General features: G+C 41.5%; 2 protein-coding genes across 2 annotated transcripts; one reads left to right on the plus strand and one right to left on the minus strand.

Moving 5' to 3' along the window:
* Positions 1–2,476: 2,476 nt before the first annotated feature.
* LOC306748537 (protein lin-28 homolog A-like) lies at positions 2,477–12,344 on the minus strand (the record flags this gene model as incomplete). The annotated part of the gene is made up of 4 exons (XM_079231714.1): positions 2,477–2,696; positions 7,444–7,622; positions 11,220–11,377; positions 12,314–12,344. The coding sequence occupies 4 exons, from the start codon at positions 12,342–12,344 to the stop codon at positions 2,477–2,479; spliced, it is 588 nt and encodes a 195-aa protein (XP_079087840.1).
* Positions 12,345–19,445: 7,101 nt separating this feature from the next.
* Positions 19,446–27,559, plus strand: maneal (mannosidase endo-alpha like; the record flags this gene model as incomplete). Its single annotated transcript, XM_079232474.1, has 4 exons — positions 19,446–19,959; positions 20,252–20,361; positions 26,022–26,098; positions 26,848–27,559. 4 exons carry the CDS (start codon positions 19,446–19,448, stop codon positions 27,482–27,484), a joined length of 1,338 nt encoding a protein of 445 aa, XP_079088600.1. The 3' UTR covers positions 27,485–27,559.
* Between the last annotated feature and the right edge of the window lie 365 nt (positions 27,560–27,924).

The raw sequence follows: 27,924 nt of genomic DNA on the forward strand, positions 1-27,924 counted from the left end.
TGTAGAACGCTGTATGTGTTTACTGTGCAGTGACAATCCAGTTAAGTCATTCTTTTTGTTAAAAATGATACTGTTATAAGTACACTGTCTGCAAACGATTACACGGTAATAGAATCATCAGAATTTGCCAAAAAGAAATGTCGTGACTTCCGACACAGCACGTGTACAAAGGTTTTTTTGAAGATATTTCTGAATCACAGCACAAGTTCAAACGAAACTATTACAGCTGTCAAATGTTCTGTCTGCCCTTCAGGGAGAACAACTCTGAATAAATAGGTAATATAAAAAAGATAATATCAATTTACATTCAGCCCCCTCACTAAAATAAGTGAAGGCAAATTGTTGATGTGAAAAATCCCTGATATATATGTGTGAACATTTCCTTCAGATTTATACTGTTTTGCAAACAAAGTCTGCCATACAATCAATACTGGTCTTGCATATAAGTTCAAATGATGAAACGGCAACTTGGTAGTTAAGACATAAATTAAGTCTAAATATTGTGTGGAAGTTTTTAGTGGAATATGACAGTTAAAAACAGCTCTCATCAACCCCATTGGAGAGTGGAGGTTATGGCACTTGTGTTGTAACATTCACTTTGCACTATAATACCTGAAAAGGTTTTCCAATAAAGGCTGACACAAATATCTTTGAGCAAAATATTTGGGAGCCCAGGATATGTGTTCATTACATTCACATGTTGGATTGTTTACCAGTATCACAAAAACTGAAACAATGCTATGTTTGATTATTGATTTACAACAGAGTATTAGGGATGTTTTTTTTAAATATATAATATTGTACTATTATATATAATGAAAAAAAATATTATTTTGAAAAATATTTCTTATTTTTCTTAGTCGTAATTTTACGAGGGAAAAATATCAGTGTAAAATCCGAGTATTACATAAAAAATGTGTAATGGAAATGTAAGGTTTGTCATATTGCATATAAAAAAATATTAAGTATTAATACGAGATGTATACTACAACATTTCACACTATAACTGACTTCTGAAAATGATACGATGTGTGTGGTCGGTGACCCTAATGCTCTGAGGCGTCACTTGATCTCACTTCAAAAACAGGACGTAACGCCTTGGTTTGGTGCGTTTGGGTTTCTGAAGGCCAATACTCATATTTCTAGACCAATGCTGGAGCCATTTGTTTCATTACAATCATCAATATCTTACTTAGATGTTTTTTCTTTTTCACTTGCTGCTTTTTAACGATAAAGTGGAACTATAGACTCCCAAAGAATGACCCACTGTGGGATTTAGGGTTATGTAAATGTGATTTTCTTACAACCCTGAGTTTGTGAGTTGTGATTTTAACTCATCAGTTGCTCCTGTAGCTGCAATCTAAAGCAATGCAGTACAACTGCCATGCCATACAGTTGACTATTATGATGCCGATAATGTTCAGTTTTTGTTGATACTCTCATAGAGGTGTTAGATCTATCATATGTTTGGCTTTGAGAGGATAGCTAGTGTTGGTGTTGTACTGTACTTTATTATATTCAGAGGTGTTTGTTTCTGCCCCCCTTACGTCGGTAAATGGGAAGCACAATTGTTGCCGACAACAACGCCACATTTTACTACGTACTCCAAAATAAACATATTATTGAAATAGAATTGACTTTCAGCAACATCTTCAAGAACACTGAACATTACGAACTTCAAAAAGTCTGATGTTATCATAGGGCCTTTGCAGTGGATTGTACAGGTAAAAAATAGTATTTTCTAATCTTTCTTCTTTGCTCTTTTTAAAAGAGGACAACGGAAATCCTATATTGTACATTTATTTTGTCTTGCCCCATGATTTTCTCAAGGTCAAGCCATTTCAATGCACAGCACGTGCTTCCCATGCTCAAAACAAAAGATCCATCTAAAGGCAGCATATGACCTAAACTATAAGCACTGGGAGAATGTGTGGCTCATTCTCATATATAGGCCTTTTTCACAGCAGATATTTTTAATATTCAAAGCAGAAACAATACTGAAGTGTCCCAGTGAGACATGTCTGCGAGCAAGGATGATACCATTGCCAGAGCACCCAGCACCTAAATTGAATGCTCCATGTTGTAAATTGCACCTGTGGTTTTCCTGTCCTGACATGTGAAAACATCTGCTGTAAAAAGAACGGTCTATAATAACAACCATTCAGGTTTTATGGGTATGCACTTGTGTCAAATACCTGCAAACCAAACCCATATATCAGAGACTTGTAAACCAGCAAGGTTTTTATATTTTTTGTAAGTAAGTCTGATTGTTTCATTCTAAAGTTAAGACACTTAATCAAGGCATAAAAAAAAACAACGTAGAAATAAAAACAAAAGTTTTCAAATTGGACCTGCCTGCCAGCATCAGCAACACAGTGATGACTCCTTATTCTGCCGCTCAATAAATAACACCTGAGGTAGCTCTTTCTATAAGCAGTGTTCCAGTGGAAAAACCTCGCAGTTTCCCCTCGATCGTTCAATCTGAGTTGTCGGAGAGGGTGGCCTGGCTCCGCTCCTCTTCCTCGTCCCTCTGTGAGGTTCCCCGAGGGCCCGGAGACGAACGCTGCTGCTGCTGCGCTCTGACTGGACAGCTGGCCACCATGTGGGAAACACTCTGACAAAAGTGGCACTTTTTGGGCTGAGGGGGCAGCTGACACTCTTTGGCGTGATGGCCGGGTCCTCCACAGTTGTAGCATCTAAAATGAACAGGAGACAGGAAATGACCTTCAGAGGGGTCACTTTGATGAATTACAGTCATTATTCACGGAAGCTAAGTTTAGCACAGTGACATGGTGGCTCATACTGTGTATGTGGGTTTGCTTTGAGGAGTGGGTGGACAGAGACAACACGCAAAAAACATTTTTTTAGATGTATTTCACCATCAGGGAAATATCAAAAAATATATATGTACTTTGACTGGAGTGTTTGGATAGCACATAACATGTTGAGGGCGATTTAGATGTTGTATTATTTTGTATTTCTAAATAATTCTTAATTTGCGCGCATTTATTGGAAATAGACATTTGATTCTATTGTGTCTATTTTGTTTGATATTTCAGTGACGGTAAGGTTTTACTGTGAATAGAGGACCGAAAAGTGACAGGACAAAGTGCTCAGGATGAGGTGATGTGTTTTGTGTTTTAAGAACTGCAACAGCGCTTCAGAAAACAGGCTTAAGCGGTTGAGAAAAACTGTAAAAAGGATTTTATTGGATGTTAAATGTCAAATATTAGTTCCAAGAATAAAGCCAGATTACATAACACTTTATTTAATTAATAATCAGTTATTTGTATTATTTAAAGTATGCATTTAATAGCTTTGTAGCAGATTTGAAATCTGAACAAAAAGAATACATTTCCATCTGCAGTGAAGTGATTACATTCTACCATGAGGGGGCAGCACATCCCAACATTGGTTTTAAATCCCTCCTCTCATCTGTCTCCATGCCTCCACATCAGCTGCAGTACCAGCAGTGGGCAGCTGTGAAGGGATTTGGCCAAATTGATCTCCATGCCTCATGGGATTGTATTAGAGACTTTATTGTTCTAAACCAAAAAAGGTGGAGCTTGGCGTTGCAGAGTGTGTGTTTCCTTCTTGTTCCTCACTGTGATGTTTGAGCTCCACTGAGCAGGATGACGTATGAGAAGAGTCTGTTTTCACATCCACCTGCTGAAGAGGAAACGTGTATCTGTGCTTTGACACCTGAACTCACAGAGTCTGGATTTTTTAATGTTAAGAATCTGAACTATGTAACTGAACCTTTTGAGAAGAATCCATAGCAAATATGAATTACTGTTCAAAGCTATGTCTTTTGTAGCAATCTATGAGTAGGGCTTATGGGATATTATTAATACAGATTCACTGGCTTTTCTGCAAGTGTCTGTCTACTATATAAATCTAGGATATTTAATTTTGGATGACTTTTGAAAAGATATATGATCATGAACATGAACCAGGAAAATAAATGTAATTGTGGAGAATCTTCCCCTTTCTTTCTGAATAGAGCTTAAAAAAAAAAGAAAAAGAAGATGATTCCATAGACTTTGTCTCCCCAAAAACTACCAAAGATCTTTTTTGGGGCCGAGTGATATTCCTCTCATTGTCCTTAAAAGGCTTAGCTCTCTCTAACTCTAAATCAGAGCAGAAAGGAGGAGATCTGGACCAAAGTATTGATCATGTAAATGTAAGACAATTATATTCATGTGCTCAAATGAGGACTTTAATTTGAGTGATATGCTCTGATTTGAGATGCCGCCTCTCTTTTAAACGATGCTGATATACTGTTTTCATGCCTCTTTGCTTTATATGTTGTACCCCCTGTCCTCCATCTTTGTAATCCATGCGTGCCATGTGACTACAACACCAATGGGTGCGATCTAATGTCAAAACAGATGTTTTGCATCGAGGCTAATGACTTGAAGGTAAACAAGAATCTGCAGCTGTAGTGCTCACACTGTGCGGACCAATTGTTCGGCCGCAGCGTGGAACTCAAACAACTTAATCAGGCGCCGCAGCCCTCAATCTGCATCAAAAAATGCTGATCAGGCAACAAAAAAAATCTAAAATTCTAAAATTAGTCGGGTGCGCCAAATTTGGGGCTAAAATCTGCACAGTGTCTGCTCATCTTTACTGAGGCTCCTCGTCTAACAGAGCCATCATTAACGTGATTAATTGCGTCGTGCTTTTTCTGCTGAGGCAAGTCTTGTCATGGTGTGTAAAAGGCACTCACTCAGTTCTAATTGCAGTTTACTCTGAATCTGTCATTTAAAGAGACATTTGTCAAACAAAAACAAGATGTGAACCTATTTACACAATAGGATGCCACTGAAAGTCAGTAGATAATAATGTAAAATTACCATCCAGCCATTATTCTGCAGGTCAAAGCATGTATGAATCTCCACACACGACCAGCTGCTATGATTAAACACAAACACATCTACTCCTGGTACCATCTTGATGTGTATTGTTATCAGTAAATCAATGCTGAGAAAGCTAATGATCAGTAGCTAAGTGAAATCCTGTTGGTGAATTCATTAGGGCGGGATAAATAAGGCAAGTGAGGCTCCAGCACCGGGTAGTGTGACACAAAGAGACACTGGCCACTTAAATAAAGGAGCAAAACCCATTGATTTCTTTTGTGGACAATCAGCTTTTCTACAGGCCCTGGCTTTTCCCCTTTTGCACTCCATCTGCAGTTGTACAAGTAATTAAAAGCAGACAGAGTAAAGGGCACTGCACTGTGACAAATGATGTCTCTTCATATTGCTTTAATAGTGTGCAGAAATGCATGGAAACTGAGCACATTTAATCCAACACAACAAGCTTTAGTCAGCTGTTTATTGAGAAAAGGGTACATTCTGAAACTGTGGAAACTGTTAATACAGATATCTGATATCTGATGTGCTATACAAGCAAATAAAAATATCACCTCCGAGTGTACTTATAATACTCTGATATCCGCTTCTCTTGTTTCTTCTTCTTCTCTTTGTTGAACAAAGCCCATTTAGACCACGACTAACAATACATGAATATTTAACGATGCATTCCTTTTCTTTTGCCCACTCTGCAACAAGCGTAGCAAACTATTGGCTGTTCCACCAATATGACAGATAACTGGGGTCTTTGTTTCGCTGCTAAATGCTCCACTATGTTCATCAGCTAACTGCAGCCATTTCCACTCATGCAGTGCTGCTCAGAAGAGATCTGGACATCATTCGGACCAAACATCAAACAGAATTTACACTCATCCAATTGTGGAAAAGCTATATTGCACGGAGGAAGAAGATATATCATATTTTAAATTATTGGGGAAAAAATGGAATTTATGTCTTTTAATGCAACAAAGTCAGAGTGAACAAACCCAGACCGAGCCCTGCATCATCTCACAGCTAACCACCACTTCCTTCCTCTCCTCTTCCCCTCCTCTCCTCCCTCATCTCCTCCTCCCTCCTCCCAGCCCCCCATCAGAGCTCAGTATTGATCAGCGTGGCCACGAGGGTGGGAGAGGGAGCTCCTTTGTTTCAATACAACCGTGACCTCTGAACCCTGACCCCCCGCTCGCTCAACACCCCTCCTCCCACCGTCCCCTCCACCTCATTTGCACACCACATCCCATTGTTGCTATGGCAATGGTGACCTCTGACCTCTCCCAGGCACCTACATCTGTTATCAATTAAATGGATAGGATTCTTTCTTCTGCTGAATACGACATTTATGTTTGTGAGAAAAGAGGAAACATGTGAATGCAATCAAACCTATAGCGGGTATTTAAGGACAGGAAGTTGTTGGGATTATTTTTTATCACTGCCTATAATGAAGCTCAACTATATAAGATGCTATCACATTAATAACCTTTTTGGATCTTAAAGCCTGCAACATTCATGTTTTGGAACAAGTGAAAAGAAGAAAGTAGGAACATCTGAATGCAATCAAATCCAGCAGGTATTTAAAGATGGGAGGATATGGGATTCATTTTATCACTGCCAGCCATAATTAATATGCTCTAATCTAAAAGATGCTATCAAATGAATAGCCTCGCTGGATCCTACTTATCCAAACAACCTTCAAAGACAAACAGAAGCAATTGCAAATAAATGACAGTTTCCTGCAGTACAGTTCATTGATAGGTTTATTAATAGCCTTTGAATTTGTGCTTTGTAATAAAGGAATAAACTTTGAACTGTGGCCGGCACAGAGGCCAAAAGATGGAGGTTAAACGATCTATTGATCCAGCTCAGCCTGCTGCCGCTCACAGAGCCGACGATTAGCCAGCAAAATACTTTCGTTTTGTTTTGTATGTAGCAGAACTTTCAGCTCAAGGTGACAAACGTGGAAGTATTTTCAAGCAATATACGTCTTTGCTGAACATCCAGTGTCATTAGCCTTTTAAAAAACGAGGTATTTTTTAGGATTCTGCTCAAAATAACATACCCAAACTAATAATGGTCCAACCACAAGGGCTATTTGAATAATTTTGGTGTTATAATAAAGGAAACCCATGTGAGCTTTTGTTCAGATGTGTACATATTAGTATATATGTTACTGGTTAAATAAAGATTGAAACACAGCAAAAATAGAAGTTTCAAGTCCGCCTCACCCTATATAGGTGCCATGGTGCTCAAAAGGTTTAAAGAAGCAGTGTGAACATTTTTGAGACATTCTTAATATTTGCTCTCTTTCTGAGTGTGTGATGGAAGATTGATGCCTCTATCTGGGCACTCGAGTCAAGACCTGGTTAACCTTATTTAGCATAAAGATTGAACGCAGGGAGAAAACAGCTAGCCTGGGGAAAAAAACAAGAGAAAACTGGAACACTTGTAAAGCTCTAAAAGCTATACGGCATTGTAATGTGTTGTGTGTACGGATTAAACAAACAAGATATAACGTGTTCATTCGTGAGCTGTGCACAGTGTTTAAATGCGGATGTCCTTAGACTGGACTTACCTGTCACCCTTGGAGCGTCGCTTCTGGGCGCTCTTCGGTCTCCTCTCGCTGCCCAGACACGGTGCTCCGTTGGGCCCGGTGATCCGTACAGACTCCAGCCCTTTAGACGATTTCTTAAAGGTGAACTCAACGGCCTCGCCTTCTCTGAGGCTGCGGAAGCCCTCCATGTGCAGTTTGCTCTGTCACCGAGAGAGAGGGTCAGAATTAAACGGCCTATTGAGCCTATAGGGTGGAAGAATATATAAGGATGTCAACTCCTGAACCTCAAGAACAACTATGAAAAACTAGAATCGAAGTTGTGGTTTTATTGAGGGTTATGTGCGGGACTATTTCTTGTCCGGCCTTCCCAAAAGTGTCAATGCTTTTCTTTACTTCATCAGTATCCTTCACAGCGAACGCATGTCAGATGGTTGAACCGCCTCTAAAAACACCAACACACAACTTTCTGATCTCCGAATTGGGAGCACACATGTGCGGAGATGAGAACGTAGGCATCGTTTAACTTCTCCTAATGTTTTGCATGTAAAAACAAGTGCAACAAGCCTTTGTGGAGGGACTGTCCCAAAGTGTGCACCATTGTCCATCCATTTTTATGATTAACTGGGCCTCTCCCTTCTACAGTATATGACAGCAGGCATTGCAAGGATACAAGCAGGCTCGTACTTTTATTTTGTCATTATTTACTGAAGTGCATTCACTGCAGCTTTTTCCTAGCCATTTCGCAGTTTTCTGACACATTAAAAGTGGCTGTAACCTATATGGTGATCACCTGATTATTACCCTCGTCTCAGCTTTATAGTAAGTTTCACATAATTGTTAAGCAGCTTTACTGTTCTGGTTTACTACCACCGCTCTCATGGCGTCTTTGTCCGCCACAGCTGGCAGCTGTTTCCAGTGAAAAAGCCCTAAAAGCTCCCTGTACACAATCTGCTCAGCGGCACAAATTTAGCCAGTAGCCGGGGGGACGCAGTGGAGCATTTAACAGTGGAAGAGCTGGACATTTTCCTCAGGAAAACTGTTTGATAAAGGTTCTGTTTGGCCTTCATTCAAATGAAAGTTTTGGTCCTTACAAGACAAAAAAGCAGCTTACTGAAACTGACGACACACACAAATGTTGCATTAATAGAAACGAGTGTAGCCGCTGTCAGGGAATCCTCAGCTCTCTCATAAAAATCCAATCCTGTTGACGGCTCTGTTTAAACATCAATGCTTTTAAACGCCCCTCCTCCTCTCGCACGTCTCCAACCCAACCTCCAAAGCATTCCTCACACACACACACACACACACACACACACACACACACACACACACACACACACACACACACCACCTACATGCAGTCAAAGACTCTCCAAAATGAGTCCATCTGGACAAGTCTCCAGAGGACCACTACACTGGAGGATGCTGGGAAACACAGGGGAGGAGTGCATTCCTAGCTACCAGGAGAGGAGGCGAGAATGCATGTATCCTGAGAGGAAGAGTAAATCACCAGAGCATAGTGTGCCGCATTATTGATGTTTTACTGACTAGCTTTCCAATTGTAGCGGTAAATATAAAGAAGGATGAACTACCACACGGTGAACGTACCAAACACCAGTCATGTCACCTTCTTTTCTGGAATTTAATGTACATTTAAAATCCATAAAACAATGCTAGACTCGAAGTAAATACAGTTTTAATGTAAACAGCACTTCCTTTGTTGCCGCAGTATGATGTGCTGCTGTGTTGCTCCATCAATTTCAAGCTCACAGCGATATTTTCAACTGGAAGACTCAATTTTCCTGAACAGTTTCGTGCTCGTTATGAGATTATTTCCCCTTCTGGATCCAACTTGGTGCAAAGCACTCACTGCTGTGGTATTCATGCACTGCACTTTACCAGAAATCCAATGGAGATCATTGTAAGCAGTGTGGTGGTGGCAGAGAAGGCTCAAAACATTAGAGCTGAAGAAAACACACTTAAATGAAGAAAACATGCTTTGGCGGACTATCCATCCACCGCCAAACAACGAAAGTAGTCTGTCTGGGTTCAGCCCGGCTGCATGCAACCACAAGCCAACCAGCAACGAGCCTTAATGGTCATGTGTTGCTTAATACACATTAAAGCTGCTGCTGAAGGAGCTGAAGGAAATATATAATATAAAGTTGCTGACCAGTACGACGACCACAGCTGTGAAACACTCTGCTGACTGCAGATTCATTTCTCATTACAAGAAAACCAGACAACAGTCTCCCATTGGCTCAAACCTCGGGACACCAAGGATTCTCTGAGGCCCAAAACAAGCATGTGTAGGGCCCTTATCCGCTCTCTTTCATCACATGATTTACAGCAACACAGGGGCAGGTAACCCGAGAAGAGGTCCCGACCAAAAGGCTCCACATGGGAGGTGGGACTGGAACTCAGGGTTGGGTGGGCTCCCTGATGCTTTAATGACTTTATAACAGGAAGCAGGGCTGGATGGGGAGAAGAATGAGCCTTGTTATCTCTGCTTTAGCCTCTAACCCCTTTTAAATAGAAATGTTTGAGCTCAACACCTTTCAGGTTCCACAGCAAATATCTCTCTGGGAGGTGGAGGGAGCGGGGGAGTGGCGGCACTTACTCGGGCACGGGCGACTTTAAGATGTGTTAATCTCCAGGTAATTTTACACAAAAACACATCACGTGCCTTACATTCTTTTTACGAGCTGATTTTGTGTGATAATCACGGATTTAAGTCCAGAAAGATGTTGCTTCATCATCTGTAAACTGAAGTGCAGTTTCCCAAAAAAACAGAAAAGCAATTTAAGAAGCTGCCACCAGAAAATGTTTGTCATTTTTGCTTAAAACGGGACATAGAGCTACTAGAACAAAGTTATATAATGTTCTTAAAATGTTTACGTTATAAAAGGGAACTTGATAGTTCTACCTAATGCTTGGGTTAAGGACTGGTGACACTGTCAGAGCATGGAGGATATTTTGATATACACTTTAAGCTTGGATATAGATGAGATCAGCTTTTTTAAATCCTTTAGTGGACGCATACTCACATACACAATATCATCCACCGTGCCTAATGACAGCAGAACTGTTCCATATCTCAACCCAAGCATTATTAGAACTTTATCAAATTGTTGAAATGAGCAATTTTCCTCCATTCATCTGTTGCCTCGTTCAAACATGAGTTTCACGTTATAACAATATTGGCTAATTAATCACATGAGATGAATAGTAGGCTATATTGTTAATATTGTTAAAACAAGAAAAGTCTCTTGTTTGAACTTGATACGTTTGAATGTCGTAATAACAAACAAAATCCTGTTATAATGTGAAAAATATCTTGTTATACCATGAAAATACCCTATTATAACATTCAAATATTCTTGTTTTAACATTCAAATATTGTTTTTACTTTACAATATCTTGTTACCGTGAAAATACCTTGTTATAACATGAACGTATCTTATTATAACACGGAAATATCTTGTTATAACATGAAAATCTTGTTATTACATGACAATATATTGTTATTACGTGAAAATATCTTGTTAGAAAGTGAATATTACGTGAAAATCTTGGTATAACGTGAAAATATAATGTTATTATGTGAAGATTCTCGTTATTATGTGAAAATATCTCGTTATTATGTGAATGTGTATTGTCATTGTGAAGGACTGGGCAGCACTTTGTGTTTGGTTATTCTCAGGAGAATCTGAATAGAAGGTGTGTTAATCAATAATGAAGAAAGAAACCTGAACAGTGTGACAGGTGAGATGAGAGCAGCAGCAGCAGCGGCTCACCTGGTGGACGAACACGTCCAGCGGTTCCTCCAGAGGAGTCCCGTCCCTGTTGCTCATGGACAGGAAGCCGAAGCCCATCCGCAGGTTGAACCACTTGCACGCGCCGCTGCCCCGGGACAGACCCGCTTCCTCCTCCTCGCGCTGCGGACAGCCCGCTGCTGCAGAGACAGTCAGAAAGGCATGGTTACCGGCATGCAGCGCAGTACAAACCCAGAAGGGGCCGCGTGCGTCTGACGTGTTGCGCAATGGCCCGAGAAGAAGACAACACAGCAGCGATGCTCTCAGAGGATCACACTGGAAGATGCGAAGTGTAACACGGTTCATTTTCATTTTCACATCAATTAATCTGCTTGTTATTTACCCGATTATCAATTGCAAGTCCATAAAACTTCAGAAAAAAACAAATGGAAAGGCGCAATACAGATTCTCAAAGCCCATATGCCATATTCAAATGTCAGGTTTTGACCGAGTAAAAGTCCCAAAACATTGAATGTACTATTATAAAATAGTTTTAAAACGTTTTCCCCATTATGCATAAAAGAGAATATATATTTCGCCTTTATTTTACTTTTCTTGTTCCTACTATACAGACACAACGGAGGGGGTGAATAACCCACTGACATAATTAAGGAACCAAATTAACCAAAGTAGCCTTTAAAAATAAGAGAGAAAAAACTGTCCATCCAATAATCATTAATCAAGTAATTGTTTCAGTCAAACAAATAACGATGCTGATTGTAGCAGTGTAGCATTTTGATAGCTGTATGATCTCAAACAATATTTATATTATATTACATATAATACATAATCTCACTCGTTTTACAATAACAGAAGAAGAAAAATGGAATATTGTAATCTTTTTCTAAATAGGCCTTCATGCAAGTGCAAGTATCTATACTTATTAGCAGGCCTTCAAAATAAAATGTATCTTCCTTCTTCTCTGACAACATTAAAACGCATTAAAAGCCAATTCTTTATGGAAGCGGATCAATAAAAGCCCCGTTTCTATTCATCCAAAGCTTCTCAAACAAAGAGAGATTTCCTAACAACAATACAATCTGGATTTCTCCATTAATGTTAGTTAGTTTCTATACCTGTGAAGCTCTGATTGGAAGCAGAGCCCATCCCGCCGCTCTCCGCTGCTTTAACGCGCACTGAGCTGCTGTCCACTTCTTATACCTCCATTCCACCTCCACAATACAACATGCAAACCTCCCCCTTAGTCTCCGAGGCTTGGCAGCACTTCTGGAGAGATGTTTCTGAATAGACAACCTCTTTAGAAAGGGAAGAAGAAGACAATGCACAAGGAAGAAAAGCCTCCCCTTTCATCTCTTTCCCCATTCAGCCTCCTTCCTTCTTTCACAGCATCCATACCTTCTGCCATGGTGGGAGGTTTCCTCGGCCTCCTGCAGAAAACAGCTCCGGCCCACAAAATATCAGATGTAATGAGTTAAATGCATGCTTGAAGTCTGTGCACGTTCTCTCCGTGTTGCTCGTGTGTGTGTGTGTGTGTGTGTGTGAGAGAGAGAGAAAGTGTGTAATCCTCCAGGAGAACCAATGCCTTCTCCCTGCTCCCTTCTTACACAATATGCAGAAGCCCCTTGACCCTCCTACCTCTAGTAACCCCCACCACACACACACACACACACACACACACACACACACACACACCTTTTCGGCCAAGTCCACGTGATTTCCAGTCGCAGATAAATCACACATGTCCAATAAGATAGGGAGGCAAAACAATTGACCAAATGACCAATCAGGGCTTCGGACGATTCAGCTTAGTGTTTCACCCAAGGGCCTGAAAAGATATCACCCCGCCCACTGCCACCCTCCACTGCACTCTTACACACACACACACACACACACACACACACACACACACACACACACACACACACACACACACACACATAATAAAACCCATCTGCGAAGCAGTTTGCAGCTACTGCTGAAATTAAAGGTGATGTTTCCATTTTCATGAATCTAATCCAAAATGTGGATGCTTTGAAGACATATTTAAAACGTGACAATATAAGCACAGGAAATATGAGGACAGAAAAATAAGTTAGAATAGATTTTAGGATGGACTACCCTTCTGATTCCTGCACAACCCACCTTGCTTATATACATTTTTATAATAATATACTGTGACGAATGGCTTGATTCATTGATTGTAATATTTTAAGTTTAAAAGTTTTTTTTTTAACTGAGAGAATAAAATGAAAGCCATGCGTTTATTTACACCCGGTGAAAATTCAGAGGCAACTTGTGTGCTAAATGATCAATTTTAAGGTGTTTTTACCAGTTGAAACACCCTTAACCCATAGAGATAATCTATTAACCTTTGTTCTTTTCAGGAATGGTATATTTAGGTTTTTCTAATGCTATTTTTGTTCTTGGTATATGATCTGAGTGGACTTATTAAATACTAAGTAAATGGAGGAGGACATTTTGTATTCATTAAAGTCAGCTAAATTTGGTATTTAAGGACTTTTTAAGTTAATGTGCTCTAAGGCTTTACGTTTGGGCCTTTATGAGAACCCCTCATATGCCCCAATAACACTTTAAATTGATAATGAATCAATTAGTGAAATATTTATGTTTCAAATTCATGTTTAAATTAAGGAGTCATCGTTTGATTATAGGAGTTTTAAAGTCTTTTTAAAATAAACAGACACATGAGCTGTCATCTCATGTGGGAAACACCTGAATGTTCTCTCGATGGTCATTACTTTAGTTGGGATTGGTGATTCATTCATGTTGTCCTTGATAATCAAACAGACCAGTTGAAATATAGACACCAGATGGTACCTCCGCCTTCCTTATTCTGTCAGGAAGTATTTGTTGCTCATGAAATGAAGCTTCTTGCATTGTCTCTGCTGAGGTGATTCACAGCCACCTGTTAAGGTTTTTAAAAAGACATACGGTGGCCCGTTGGAGTCATTCAACCACACTCATTAATACATAATTGGTCACTCTCAAGCTGCTGTATAGAACCACAAACCTCCTCTCATCACCGCTGAGTCATGGAACTTCCTGTAATGACACACACACACACACACCAGAGATAATAAGCTAAAGCCGTCAGTTTTTCTGACTAACAAAAGCAGCTCAATGTCTCTACGTGTCTCTGTGTGTGCAAGGTGTTTCCTGATGAAAAACAAATGACCACCTCCCATCATGCACCGGTCTAATAGTCCAGCCGAAGGCGCTCTGAAAGTCGCCATGGAAATGGAAAGGCCCAGCGGCTGCTGCAAAACACAACAGGCCCACCCTAAGGTGACCGGGGTCACCCTGAGGGGCTTGGGGGAACAAAGCCTTGGCACGCGCTTGTTCAACAGCCATCGCTGAATCCACACACACACACACACACAAACAGGCTGCTATGTCACCGTGATTGAAAAGTTGAGAGTATACGTGAGAATATGTTCATATGACAGTATACCGTTCAGGCTCTGCAGTATTTATGTTGTGACTTTAACGCTGCGCGGTTTAAAAACACACGTGGATGACGGCGTGGGCCCTCGTGTGTTGCAGGGGGGGGGGAATAAGCAGGGGCCCCACGGGAAGCACGTCAGCTCACCTTTCACCCCTCCTCCAGGGGGAAATCAATCAATAAACCTGATCGATAACAAATCTATAGCGCGCTGCCATGTTGTGACAGATATCCCTCCCACAACAAGCCTCTATAGGAGAGGCTGCCGGGGGCCACCTCGGGGCCACAATGACAGGCCGGAGCCTCCTTTAACAAAGGAGCCTGTCCGTTAAAGGAGTATGAACAGATTTATTTCGGGGGGATTGTTACCTTGGTTGTACGAACAAGTATAACAGAAAACCGATTAATTTTCATCAGGTCAATGTGGAGAACATTTTTAAAGCTGCAATGTGAGATTTTTTTATTTGTTTACAGGATGTTTGCAATGGCCGATGGCATAAAATTAAACAATTCTGATGGAAGTTGGTGCGGTCTGTGTTGCTTTTAGCTCATTCATCTCAGGTCTGAGGGAACGAGCATTGTCTCCCAAAGTGTCGTTTCTGACTCTACCACCAGGTGGCACCAATGTGACATTTGTTTATTAATCAATATACATATATATATATATATATATATATATATATATATATATATATATATATATATATATATATATATATATATATACAAAATTTAAAGGATGAGGCTGTTGTTATTTTGAATCTTTCTTATTGGCAACAAATTCAAAGAAAATGTCTGACTTCTATGGCCAAGTTTGAGGAAATTCTGCATTTGTTGTGGACTATTTTAAGCGGCGGATTAATACACATTTGGTGCAGCAGGACGGTGTGTGCGGGATTGACTCAAAATAAACTACAGTGTGTGTGTTCATGGGGATGAAGGGACAGGTTCAGTGCAACAGTGTGGCTCACCAATGTGTTTTTATAGTTGTGGGACAATAATGGAGCACTAAGGAATAAGTTACATCAGGATTGGGATACACACACAAGTCGTTTTGTTTTTATTGTGACAGTAAGAAAAGTATAGAATATCTCCAGCAGGAAGTTTCAAGGAGGGTGAATATTTTAGGGGGGGGGAGCAAGCTAATATAATCCATTCTTGGTGTTTGATGCAAAAGATATTGTTCATAAAAGCGTATGGTGACATATGATGACGCTGTCCATGTAACTGTTACGCTGTCCTCATGAATAACCTACGCCACAGGTCAGTTTCAGCACCGGGAGGAGGCTCTACTAACAAAAGAATCGCTTCCTTTTACATTATTCAAATTTTAGGAAAGAACCGTTGTTGATAAATGAAGCCGTTGAAGTTCCTTAGAAAGATTTGGCATGAAGCTGATTATTGATAACCGCCAATTAGCCATCCAAATCTATAGGATACCTTGGAGTGAATCACTGAATCACTGTATCCTCTTATTTCTATAAAAAGATGAAAGATATGTAAAAATAAATTTCATATACTGTAGTTATGGAGAGACATGTATAAATGTTATTTAACCTTCCTCTTGTGTTAGCTTTCTATTAGCATTTCTTGTGTTAGCTTTCTGTTATAGCTGTAAAATACACTAAAAACAATTATCTATCATCCAATTTGTTTCTCATCTCTTGGTTACCTTGTTAGGCTTCCTTATCCATGAAAATATTGTTGTATGTTTTAATATTTTTGGTGTGGGCCTCTGGGCCTTTTCTTTGTCAGTATACCCCTCGGTTTCAATTAGAAAAATGGTAAAATGAACCTCAAGAGAATCATGTAAATATATAAAAGGTTGTTGTGTTACCTGACTTTTACTGAGGGGTATTACAACACATCTCTTAAATAGGTTTGTTTTATTTATTTTTTTCATTTTTAATATTATTAACTGCAGTAACATCTATGGTGGTACAGGTCAATTTCGACCCATATATATTTACTTCAAGAAAAAGGCTAAAATATTTGTTTCAGCAATAGAACTTGAATACAAACACAAATAGAAAAGCACAACCAGTCATAACACAACATATAGATTTGAAAGGTCAAATCTTATTTTTATAACTTGGTCAAAACTGACCCTAACAACACAAAGATCATAATTTCAACCAGAGCATTTTATAATTTAGTGAAAACATTTTTTGGCTTTTATTTTGTTGAAATAGAGATATTATGTTAAACTAATGTATTAACTTCCTGGTAATAACCATCAATTATTGCAGTAATAAATAAAATGATATTATCAGATGTCATTGGGATACACACTTGTCTTCAAAGCATTGTGCTGATGAACGAGGACTCGCTCCTTAATCTGTCTCGGTAAATAAACACTTTGTTTCCCGGCTTGGCTGCAGCTAAGAACACGTTTATCCCACGATGGAAACCCTCACACAGCACAGACAGCGTAGTGGTGAGGAACCGGTCGACCCACAGACTCCAGGTTGGTTTTATTTAGCTAATCAACGGGGACGGTGATGGAGTGCAGACCAGCTGGAGGAGGGAGAGTGACGTGGGCTGAGGTTAAACGAGGGCGGCAGGCGAACGAGCAGACAGGTGATCCTGAGGCACAAGGGGAAAGGACAGACAGTTACTCAGAGAGACTAGAGAAGCCAGAAGCAGGTGACTATGCCACAGTGGTGCTGAGGCAACACTGTGGACCCGGATACATCTGCCGGGGCACATCTGTCAGAGGTGATGTGTCGATTGCAGGCAAGCGAGCAAAGAGCTGACGAGCAGACTGATGGCAGCCCTGCAGGATGAGCAGGGACCCATGAACCAGGGAGAGAGCACACACACACACACACACACACACACACACACACACACACACACACACACACACACACACACACACAGTGATATTTCTTTATGCAAAAAAACATGCATGTCAGAGAGACACAGGGTCTCTCCTGTGTAATATATTATATTCTTGATAAATGGGTGGCATATGGACGTGGATCATAGTCTACTCTCAAAGACTGTTAGGAGATAATGACCCTCCGTAGTGCACAGGGACCAATACACCAACAATCATGAATATAGTTAAAAGCACTACTTTCTCTTTGCCACTAGATGTCGCCTCAAGCATGTATTCTCTGAGACCACCTATTTTATTAAATAACATACTGGTTCAAACATAATCCCAAAACAGACATATACATATTGTAAAGACAATATCAAATGTCAATACTGCCGTTAGATCACCACACGCACATTAATAATTAAAGATATGTTTTGCAGCATCAACAGAGATTGAGCTCCATGTTACTATTAATAGTGACTATTGGTACAATAGGGTGTCATTATCTTAATAGCACACCGTTCCTTTGTTATATGACAGAAAAGTGCTTGATGTGTTTCTTTCTGTGAGATAATGAAACATAGGCCTCAAAGAAGAAAATGGATTTGAAGTCCTTGAGGTTATAAGAAATTGTATAGACTCAAAGTCACAGGAGCACGTGAGAGAAGTCCTTAGAGCCACAGTGGTGGAGATTAAAAGAAAAACTGCATTAACCACAAAGGCACAGGTGTTTTACTCATTGTAGTGTCACGTCTAATTCAGTGTCTCATCATCATATGAAAATAAAAACACACTGCTATCTCCTTTTACTTTCTTCAGAAGTGTCCTGAATTAATTATGTTATTTTGGGTGCTAATTAAAGGGAAAGAGACCTAAAATTCTAAGACATATGCTGATTTGTATACTTCCCTGCGGGCATATTTTGCATTTTTAAGCCATGCCCTGCTGTGCAGTGAATTAAAGAGGAGGCTGCACTGCCAATTTTTTGGGGCGGAAATAATTCAACACGCGGACCAGTTAAACAAAGGGTTTCACTTATAGTTAGTACAAAGGAAGTAGCTATTTAATACATGTATTACAAGCAAATTCCTTTGTACTAACAATAAGTACAAAGGAATTTGCTTGTAATACATGTATTAAATAGCTACACTTCAGTTGTTTCAGTTGCTGTACTAAAAACTGCCATGTGTCTAATTGTGACCCACACAGAGGATGCATGTAAGAGATGAATCCCAACAGATAGGCTCGAGCTCCGCCTCCTGCTTCCCCTGTGGCATTAATCACCCCTCGTACCCGTATTTCCGGTCGGGGTTAATCCCACCCCTCCCTCTCCTTGCTCAGACCACAGAAACAAATGTTTCACTCTCTCATCTGACATGAACATTCAGTCATACAAAACATTGTGTTGCTTCTCACAACAGAACAACAAAGCCTCGTCATGAAGACGGGACGATTTGGAGAGACGAGGAACAGACGCGCAACGGACGGAACACAAAGGTACTCTCTTTATTAGAGCTTTACAGACACCTCGAGTCTAACTGGCTTCTGTTTGTTTTCTTTAGATGGTAAAACATTATGCGTTTATTTTAAATCGATTCCCCACTTTTCTCTCGAAGAGAAATTGATGGAAACGAATAAAACCCGATGCGCTCATCGCGATTTATTGGAGCATTATAGCGCGAGATGCCTCCAGGTCGTGATGATGGAAGTGAAATGAGATTGCTTTTTCTTCCTCCTCTTCTTCTTCTTCTTCTTGTCGCGCGTTTAACAGGCTCGATTACGCGCCAGCCTCCGCAGTGACTGAACGCTTTTCATTACATTTTTATTTTTATTTTCCCATACCAGTGCCATGCTGAGACACGAGGACCGCGTCGGCGAGCTGTAGCCGGGCGTCGAGAGGAAGGAACCCCCGCGTCGCTTGGCTCCATCAAAGCCTTCAGCACCACGGACAGCGGCGATGACTCGGCTCCGCAGGAAAGCCCTCGTGGCTCTTTTCCTCTTCACGCTCTTCATTTTCGGGGCCATGATGGGGCTCAGGACGCTGAAGCCCACCGACGGCTTCTCGGACCTGGCCCCCGGCATGGACTTCGTCGGGGAGAGATCCGACCGTAGGCGGCTGGACGTGAAGGACTCTGCTGCGTTGGTGGTGTCGCCGGGCCAGTTCCACATGGGCAGCAGTGACACTAAGGTGGTGTTCACCAAGTCGGACCGAGATTACAGCATTTTCTACGACGTGCACATCTTCTACTACCTGTGGTACGGCTCTCCCAGCATGGACAACAAGTACATCCACTGGGATCACGTGCTGGTGCCACACTGGGACCCCAAGATCGCAGCCAGTCATGCCCAAGGAAGGCACACGCCTCCGGACGATATTGCCTCAAGTTTTTACCCCGAGCTGGGGCCCTACAGCTCCAGGGACCCAACGGTGCTGGAGTCACACATGGCCCAGATAGAGGCGGCTGCAGCAGGTAATTATGGCAACACTGCACGGCTCCAGGGCCGTTACCAGTCCACCTAACTCACACATCAACAGTCTAAATAAAGTTGCCATAGCTTTTATTGTTGATTAGTTTATTGCATAGATGCCCCAAAGTTGTCAAGCAAAAGCAGAACCAGAAATTCTTCAATGATTACATACTGTACGTTGCTAGTATAGTGATTTAATTTCAATGAGGAACATGGCTGAATGTCCAGCAGGTGTCTGCTTTTACCTCCCTGGTACTCAGAGCAGACTTTCCTCCGCGTGCTGTGGTGTTGTAGGGGTGCTGGTGTTGTCCTGGTATCCTCCCGGCGTGGCCGACGACCACGGGGAGCCGACCGAGGACCTGGTTCCCGCTGTCATGGACGCCGCCCACAGGCACAGCATCAAGGTAACTGGTGAGACAACCGGTATGTTTTCCCTTTCTGGTGATTTACTGAATGAATGACTTGCCAGTGACAGTTAAACGTTAAAGCTGAGTTTTAGTTTTTTTAGTGTGACAAGTACACGTGCATGCATGCACAAACACAAACTTGTCAGGGCTTCATCAATTTACTCTTGTTTCATTACTGTCTGTTACTGTTTTTTTGTTTTTTTGTTTTAAGCAGTTGATTCTTCAGCAGAGTAAGGTCGTGTTAAAGTGCATGGTGCAACACAGCTGGTATATGACCCTGTTTTGGAGTCTTTGTTGCCTCAAAAGTCAGCACAGGTCAGACATGTGCAAATAGTCAATAATGCAGATTGAAATATTAGCGTTCATCGTCAAAGTTGGTGTGGCGGGTCCTAAAAAGTGATTTTTTTTTCCACTCAAGAAAAAGTGTGTCATGCCCTTTATTCAAAATGTAGCATGTCTTGCAGCTGCATTGCATTCTGGTCCGCTGAGGCTCCTGACAGTGAAGAAATGGGTTCCTAGTGGGGCCCAGTGGCATCTCCGGTTGTGATGCTCTGACCTCCAAACCTTTTGACATTTACAGTGAGGCTGGAAAGAGATGAACATTTTCTGCTTTCAGACGCCTTTCTATTTGATTAGAAACTTAAAGGGCTTTAGGGGAGATTGTCTTTTTCAAAGCACCCCTGCATCCAACACATTCATATCTGCTTTAGCACTTAGTGGGTCTGATAGCATAACGCCTTAAGATGCTGAAGGTGCTTGAGACAGCAGTGGCAAAACAAGCTGAGCACAGACTGTAGATTCAGCATTAATGGCACAGAGTAGCTTTCACTCAGTCTACTTTCATGCTCCTTATATGGAAGTCTTAGACGGAGAACTGGGTCCCTCTGTGTCTCAGTCGCACTTACACAACAGTGTGTGTCTCACAGCTGACCCGAGGGCTAATTCTCCAGTGTTTCAGTGCACCAGAGCTGACAAAATACAGACTGAAGTCCCGGTGTTGGTGAGCAGTCATGTGTGTGTTTTCTCTGCCCGTGTCACATGTGTGCGCCTCGCATGTCGTTTTCGACACTTCCTCTGACACCGGAGGAGCTCCTCTGTGAATATCCAAATGAAAAATGGGGTGTGATGAGGCACCGTTGCTCCTAATACCATCCCAACCAGACCTCTGGTGTCACAGATATCCGCAGAGACCGACACATATGACAGACAGGAGGACACAGGCTGATCCATAATCCCCTCCAGCGCTCCAGCCTCACTAATTAAGCATAGATTGACCCTGTTCACCCAGTGAAATGTCAGGATGCTAGCAACAAACAAGTAGATAGAGATTAAAACCAGAGCATCCTTCACTTTTGAAGGATAATTGCAGTTTCGGCAGAACGTAGATGAGATTTGATGAAACTAATCAAGCTTTTATTTTTATTGTCAACACACAATGTGCTCTTGCTGAGGAATATATGCAATTTTCATCACCATCAAGTCTTGTAGTAAAAACATTAAAGCTGCACCAATCAACATGTTTGGCCAAATGATTATGTGCAATGTGAAAAGAGAATTATCGCCCCGGCTCCTCTCCGCTCTACAGAGCTTTTTATCGTCCGTGGGCTCATTGTTCTTGTTTTTTATGGACCACAACTTTACTGTTTGGGTTCAGTCTGGTTCGTTTCCAGCAGCAATGGGCAGCTGTTTTTTTTAGCAAACAAAAGCTCATGAACTCACTGTACGCTACCTGGCTGGCGTCACATGGCAGAAAGATGAAGTTAGCGGGTTGCTGGTGAACATAATGGAGCATTTAGCAGCTAAAGAGGCTGATATTTTTCTCAAGATCGGACACCAAAACGGAGCTAAAAGAGTTGGACTTGCCAGAAACATGACTCGATTGCTCCTTATTGGTTCGCATATTAGCCGATATGTAAAACTTGTTGCCAAAGCTGCCAGCTTTCAACAACAAAATAATGTTTTTTCCACCTTTTATGTGTGAGTATTTATATCAATAATACTATGAATGTTGTCAGCAATGCAGATAATAAACTAAACTAAAAGAGTTGAAGATATAAATTCATCCCAATAATTAAGAGGAAGTCTGACCAAATATCAAACATACTGTAATAACCAGTTCCTGTCTCCATTCACCTCATAACAATCTCACACAACTACCATCTTGCTCCACTCCCCTGGCGTTTAGCTGTAATGAAAAAATATATATAGTTATAATGAGAACACGTTCCCATCAAAAGAGAGATTGCAAATGATATTGTCTTAAAATTGCCCAGAGAAAATCATATTGAGCTTTTTTGGCGTCACATATTAGATGGAAGGTAAATATGGATGTGTTATGTAGACATTGCAGATGATTTCAGGTCACTCTGGGCCCACTCATTTTCAGATCTCAAGACGAAAAAGTCGTATCTCGAAACAGTATTTTGCGTCCGCACTTTTGAATCCATCCTCTCGGTTTGCATAACTAGCCGACATAATGTGGCACATGGTGATGTAACATCGTCGCCTCGGGTTAGTGTTTGTCCTCATCTGAAGAAAAGCCAAACATTGGTGAACACTTTCCGGGGAGGGTTGTGTGTTGCGGCGGCGGCGCCGACACACACACCTGAGGCCCGGAATGTAAATATGCGAGCCTGTCGGCGTCGCACAACTCGAGGGGATCCGAGCAAAACAAAGCGCTTTTCATCCGCATCCATCCGTGGTTTATTCAGCCGAGCCGGGAACAGATTGAGCGGCGTCTTACCTCGCCGGCCTTTCATGATTTCCAACCAGTCGAGACAGCTGACAAACCCGAGCCTGTTCGCCAACGCGCCGTCGCGTTTCCATGGAAACTGTTTAGGAGGACCTTGCAGCCTCTTTTGAAAGATGGAGTGGGCGTCGTGCGCTCGGCGTTTGTGGCTCTTGTCAATGCTTTAGTGTTCGCCGAGCTGCGGCAGAGCCTTTTCTTCCCTTTTGTGACTGAGGCAAACAGGCGCGCCATAGTTGTTCCTGGATGACAAGCGGGCATCAGTCACCCGGCTTTCAGCTCGAAGAACACGGCACTGTGTTGCCTGTCAAATCACGTCAGGCATCCAGTTTAAAAAAAATCTCAGCTGTAAATTAATCAATATTCCCTCTGGATGACTTGAATCAAAAAATCTTGCTTGAAGCTTGAATTATTACTGAGAAGTAGCTAAAAAAAGGATTTCTGAGACTCTTGGGTCAGTGAAGTAGATGTCGTCCTGTTTCACCTGAATGTGAGAGCAGATGAGACGACAATCCGGGACACGCCTGTGGGGATGAGGAGCATCTGCTCCTCTTGTTCCCTCCTCTCCTCGGATCCCTTTTCAAGAGATCCTCAGCATCCTGCCGGCTAAACTTAGCTCTGGCTCCTTCTATCTTTATAAAAGAGCAAAAGGACACTGTTTGACCGCCTGTTTCCTCTTTAATGACTGATGACTCTTAAAAGCAACGTGCCTTCTCAAAGGGAGAATATTTCTGCAGCCCTGGCTCCCAAAAATGACGCCATACAACAAGACTGCATTGTGAATTATGTTGAGAGGGAAACATGCAAACTGAAACCCCCCCTGAAAAAAAGAGGCATTTCACCCAGAAGTCAGCTGTTTTGTGTCCTATGTGAACCAAGAGCTTGTCAAAGTAATTTTGATGAATTTTGGTTTTGTTTGTTAACATGTTGTAGTCATTGAAAGCAAAACCATTGTTTTTTTTTAAAAACCTAACGAAGTAATTTTGTAGCATCTTTTGCTATTTACAATGTAAACCACAAGTTTAAATCTGTTTAAAATTGCAACCGTAAACATGGGATAAAATAAGTTACCCTCAAAACATTGCTGATGGTTCAGTTTAGTTTTATGGAAAGGTCATTTTGAGGCAAACCCATTAATTTATGCAATCAACCTTTGCATTGTGGGTCATATGGGCAACAGGTTTTGACAGTGGAAGATTATTTCAGTATAGTTTTTGCTATGGACTTTTTTTGGGACGTATTTTTGGAACATTGCAACAGATAGTTGAACAATTAATAAAGTGAAACAACTTGAAAGAATGTTGTATTTATTGTTTTGTTGTTTTAAACTGGATTTCAGGGCTGGAACGAAGCCTTAATCCTTGAATAATACTAATCTAAAGAACCAGCAGTTCCTATTAAGATGTCAAATGAGTCAGTCCTAAAATACTGACACACACTGAGCTGCAGGAAAAGACTGTTTTATTTATTCTGCAGGTAAACTCTGTTTAAAGGCGATTATATGCGTGTCAGACATTTCCTCTGTCAATCATCCAGAAGCACACACTCATCCGTAAAGTCTTTGTAGGTGCTGGGCAATAATTATCAGCACAAAAGAATACAAAAGCACCAGAACACTGCCGTCTATCTTGTTCCCACTTCTTCATGTATTCCTTAAAATGACATGATTGACAACATTTCAACCATTAATTCATTACTTTGTAGTCAAACAGTTGTCAATCATGTGTCTTCTCCAGCATCGTTTCTAGTCAAAATGTTGTCGATCATCCCCAAGAATCAGGAACGAGAGAGCAATGTGACATTGCTTTTACAACGTGAACATTTGTGAACAAGCAATGGCTTCTAAACAAACTACCAGGATGTTGGTGGACTCTTCTTTACTGTCGTCATGTGACGAGTGACTCCTGTTGCTCTGCTGCTGTACGGAGCAGCGGGCAATTCATGTAATCTGTGTATCGAGAGGCGGAGTCCCTCTCTTTCCTACTTCAGAAATGGTCAAAGGCGAGACACAACATTTTATTTTATTCAGTTTGGATTCTGCCATGAATTACACATGAGATGTTTGTCAATTAAAAAGACAATTCAATAAAAGTCAAGAAGGTCACAGTTGCTCCCTCTTATGGAGCCGACTGACTCTACTTTTGTGTCGCTGCAGTCACTCTCAACATGGCCAGACTCGTTCCACCTCTTTTAATACTTTTTTTCAGCCACGTCACATAAAACTAAACGGTACTACGACAAACTTTCTTCACTTCATTTTGACTATGTCCGGAAATTGTACAGTTTTGGGGAAATGTTCATATGGTTGTTGTCAAAATTCTGGGCTGTGACACACCTAAGTCCTGTATGTTTCTCTACTTTGGTAATATGACAGCAGATACTGTGTTAAGGGAAGACAGGTATCTGCTAAGAATTCTGCTGTTTCTCAGGATTCATCATGCTTTTCAGAGGACAGAGCCAACCAGACCCTTTTTTTGTTATTATTATTTATTTTTCATTTCTGTATATATGTGTTCTGTCTGTGGTGAAAAGGCAAAAAATTAACTGTAAAATAAAAAACTTCACTTGAAAAAGGATCTTATAACATCATATAATATATAATTCATGGCACGGTTCAATGGAGATTAAGACGTTATTTGTCTCTCGGCGTTGACTCCATCGGGAACAGACTTCGCCTCTCAGTGGCCGAACATTGTTCCACCAGTAACGGGGACTACAGGCCAATAGGTCAAACTAATTAAAATGTTGCATTCATATCGTCTGTCCATGAAAACAAATAATAGTAAAGAACAACTGAGTGGTCAGTTTGACATTCACTGCATAACCCCTTTATTTTGCAGGTGTTTGTGTTTTCATGTTGTGCTTTCATGATCTTTCTGTTAACATCTGTGTTCAAATGTGGTTTGCACAGGTGGCCTTTCACATACAGCCATACAAAGGGCGGACGGACCAGAGCATGCATGACAACATCAAGTACATTATTGACAGGCAAGTTGATTGTCTGTGCTTCCACTCTCCTACTGTGTTGGTTGTGTTTCCTTTCACTGACCGAACGAGCTCTGATTTCCATATCTGACGTAGGAAGTCTAGTCATGTGGTGAAACCTGAAGCCTGAGACGGGAAGATGAAGAACAGGTTGTTAAATATAGATGTCTCCCCTGTGAGCCTGCTGTAATGGATCAGAAGGTAGCTTTTGCTCCGACTTCGACCAGGAATGTGTGTCAAAAGGGAACCTGACTCATACCTTTTGATGATATTCAGCTTTTCCCAGAACTCCAGCAACGTGTGAAATATGTTAGCTTTAAGGCGGAGACATGAGGAAAGGCTGCAAAGCTAATCAGATAGTGTTTCATCCAATAATACATTCAGTAGTAGTCTGATTTCGAAATAAATGAACAAATGTTCAGTTCAGTAGTTATTGTGGTTCCCTCCCCTAATTGCGTTGCCTACCTACCTAATTGTCTTTCTGACTTTGGCGACTCCTAGTAAAAAATATAAAGACTCCGTAGAGGCACATGACACAGCAAATCAAGCCACCAATTATCAATTTTAATTTCAAAGTAAATATGCCAGCCTATCTGCCATTATTAGCAGGATTTGAACATTTCCAATTTTGGTGCCCAGCAATGCATAGTGCAACCGTATAATCACAAAAACATGCTGATAGCACCTTTTCAAAATTGCTTTCCCATGCTTATTGTCACAGCTTGAAATTCTCCATCTCGCTTGTTTCTCAGGTACGGAAAGCACGGCGCCTTCTACAGATTCAAATCCAGCACGGGGCGAGTCCTGCCTCTGTTTTACGTCTATGACTCCTACCTGATGCCACCAGAGTCCTGGGCGGAGCTCCTGACGACCCAAGGCTCCCACAGCGTCAGGGGCACGCCTTACGACGGCGTCTTCGTCGCCCTCATTGTGGAAGAGCGCCACAAGCACGACATCCTGGCCAGCGGCTTCGACGGCATATACACCTACTTTGCCTCCAACGGCTTCTCCTTCGGCTCGTCCCACCAGAACTGGAAGACCATCAAGGAGTTCTGCGACGCCAGCAATCTGCTGTTTATTCCCAGCGTTGGTCCGGGGTACGTGGACACAGCGGTCCGGCCGTGGAACAACCACAACACCAGGAACCGGGTTAACGGACGCTACTACGACACGTCCCTGCAGGCGGCGTTGTCTGTCAGGCCGGAAATCGTCACCATCACTTCCTTTAACCAATGGCACGAAGGCACGCAGATAGAGAAGGCCGTGCCCAAGAAAACCGTGACCCGTTTGTACCTAGACTACCAACCTAACCTGGCGGACCACTACTTGGAGCTCACGCGCCAGTGGGCCGAGAACTTCAACAAGGAGAAGGACAAGTGGCTGATGTGATCAGGGCTTAATTTCGAGAGCATGACCAGAAAAGACATTCAGTCAGCTCCAACTGATAAAAGACGATCCCTTTGTGTTCACCCACCTCGTTTTACCCCAACTCTGCGCACCTCTGATGAGATATCCTCTAAATGTTCACTCTACCTTTGCTGTTTTTAATCACTAACACTTTTCTGTACAGGTTAATATTGTAACTGATAAGTCGAAGCTACAAGGTCACGATGATGGACAGATGATCATCGTTTCCTGATAACAACTCTGTTCGGTATCTGTTTGCGACTTCAAGAAAGTGCGTCTGTGTACAGCAATTACACTCTCTCTCTTTTTCTTATTTTCCTATGATGAGAGACTGTTCTTTCCTGTATCTCTTTAAAAGACAAATTAAAATGTGTGTCTGTTTTCTGTTGGTGGATCGGTGGTGTCACTGCGCAAGAAAGGTT

Source organism: Taurulus bubalis, assembly GCF_910589615.1.
Source record: "Taurulus bubalis genome assembly, chromosome: 16".
Lineage (NCBI taxonomy): Eukaryota > Metazoa > Chordata > Actinopteri > Perciformes > Cottidae > Taurulus > Taurulus bubalis.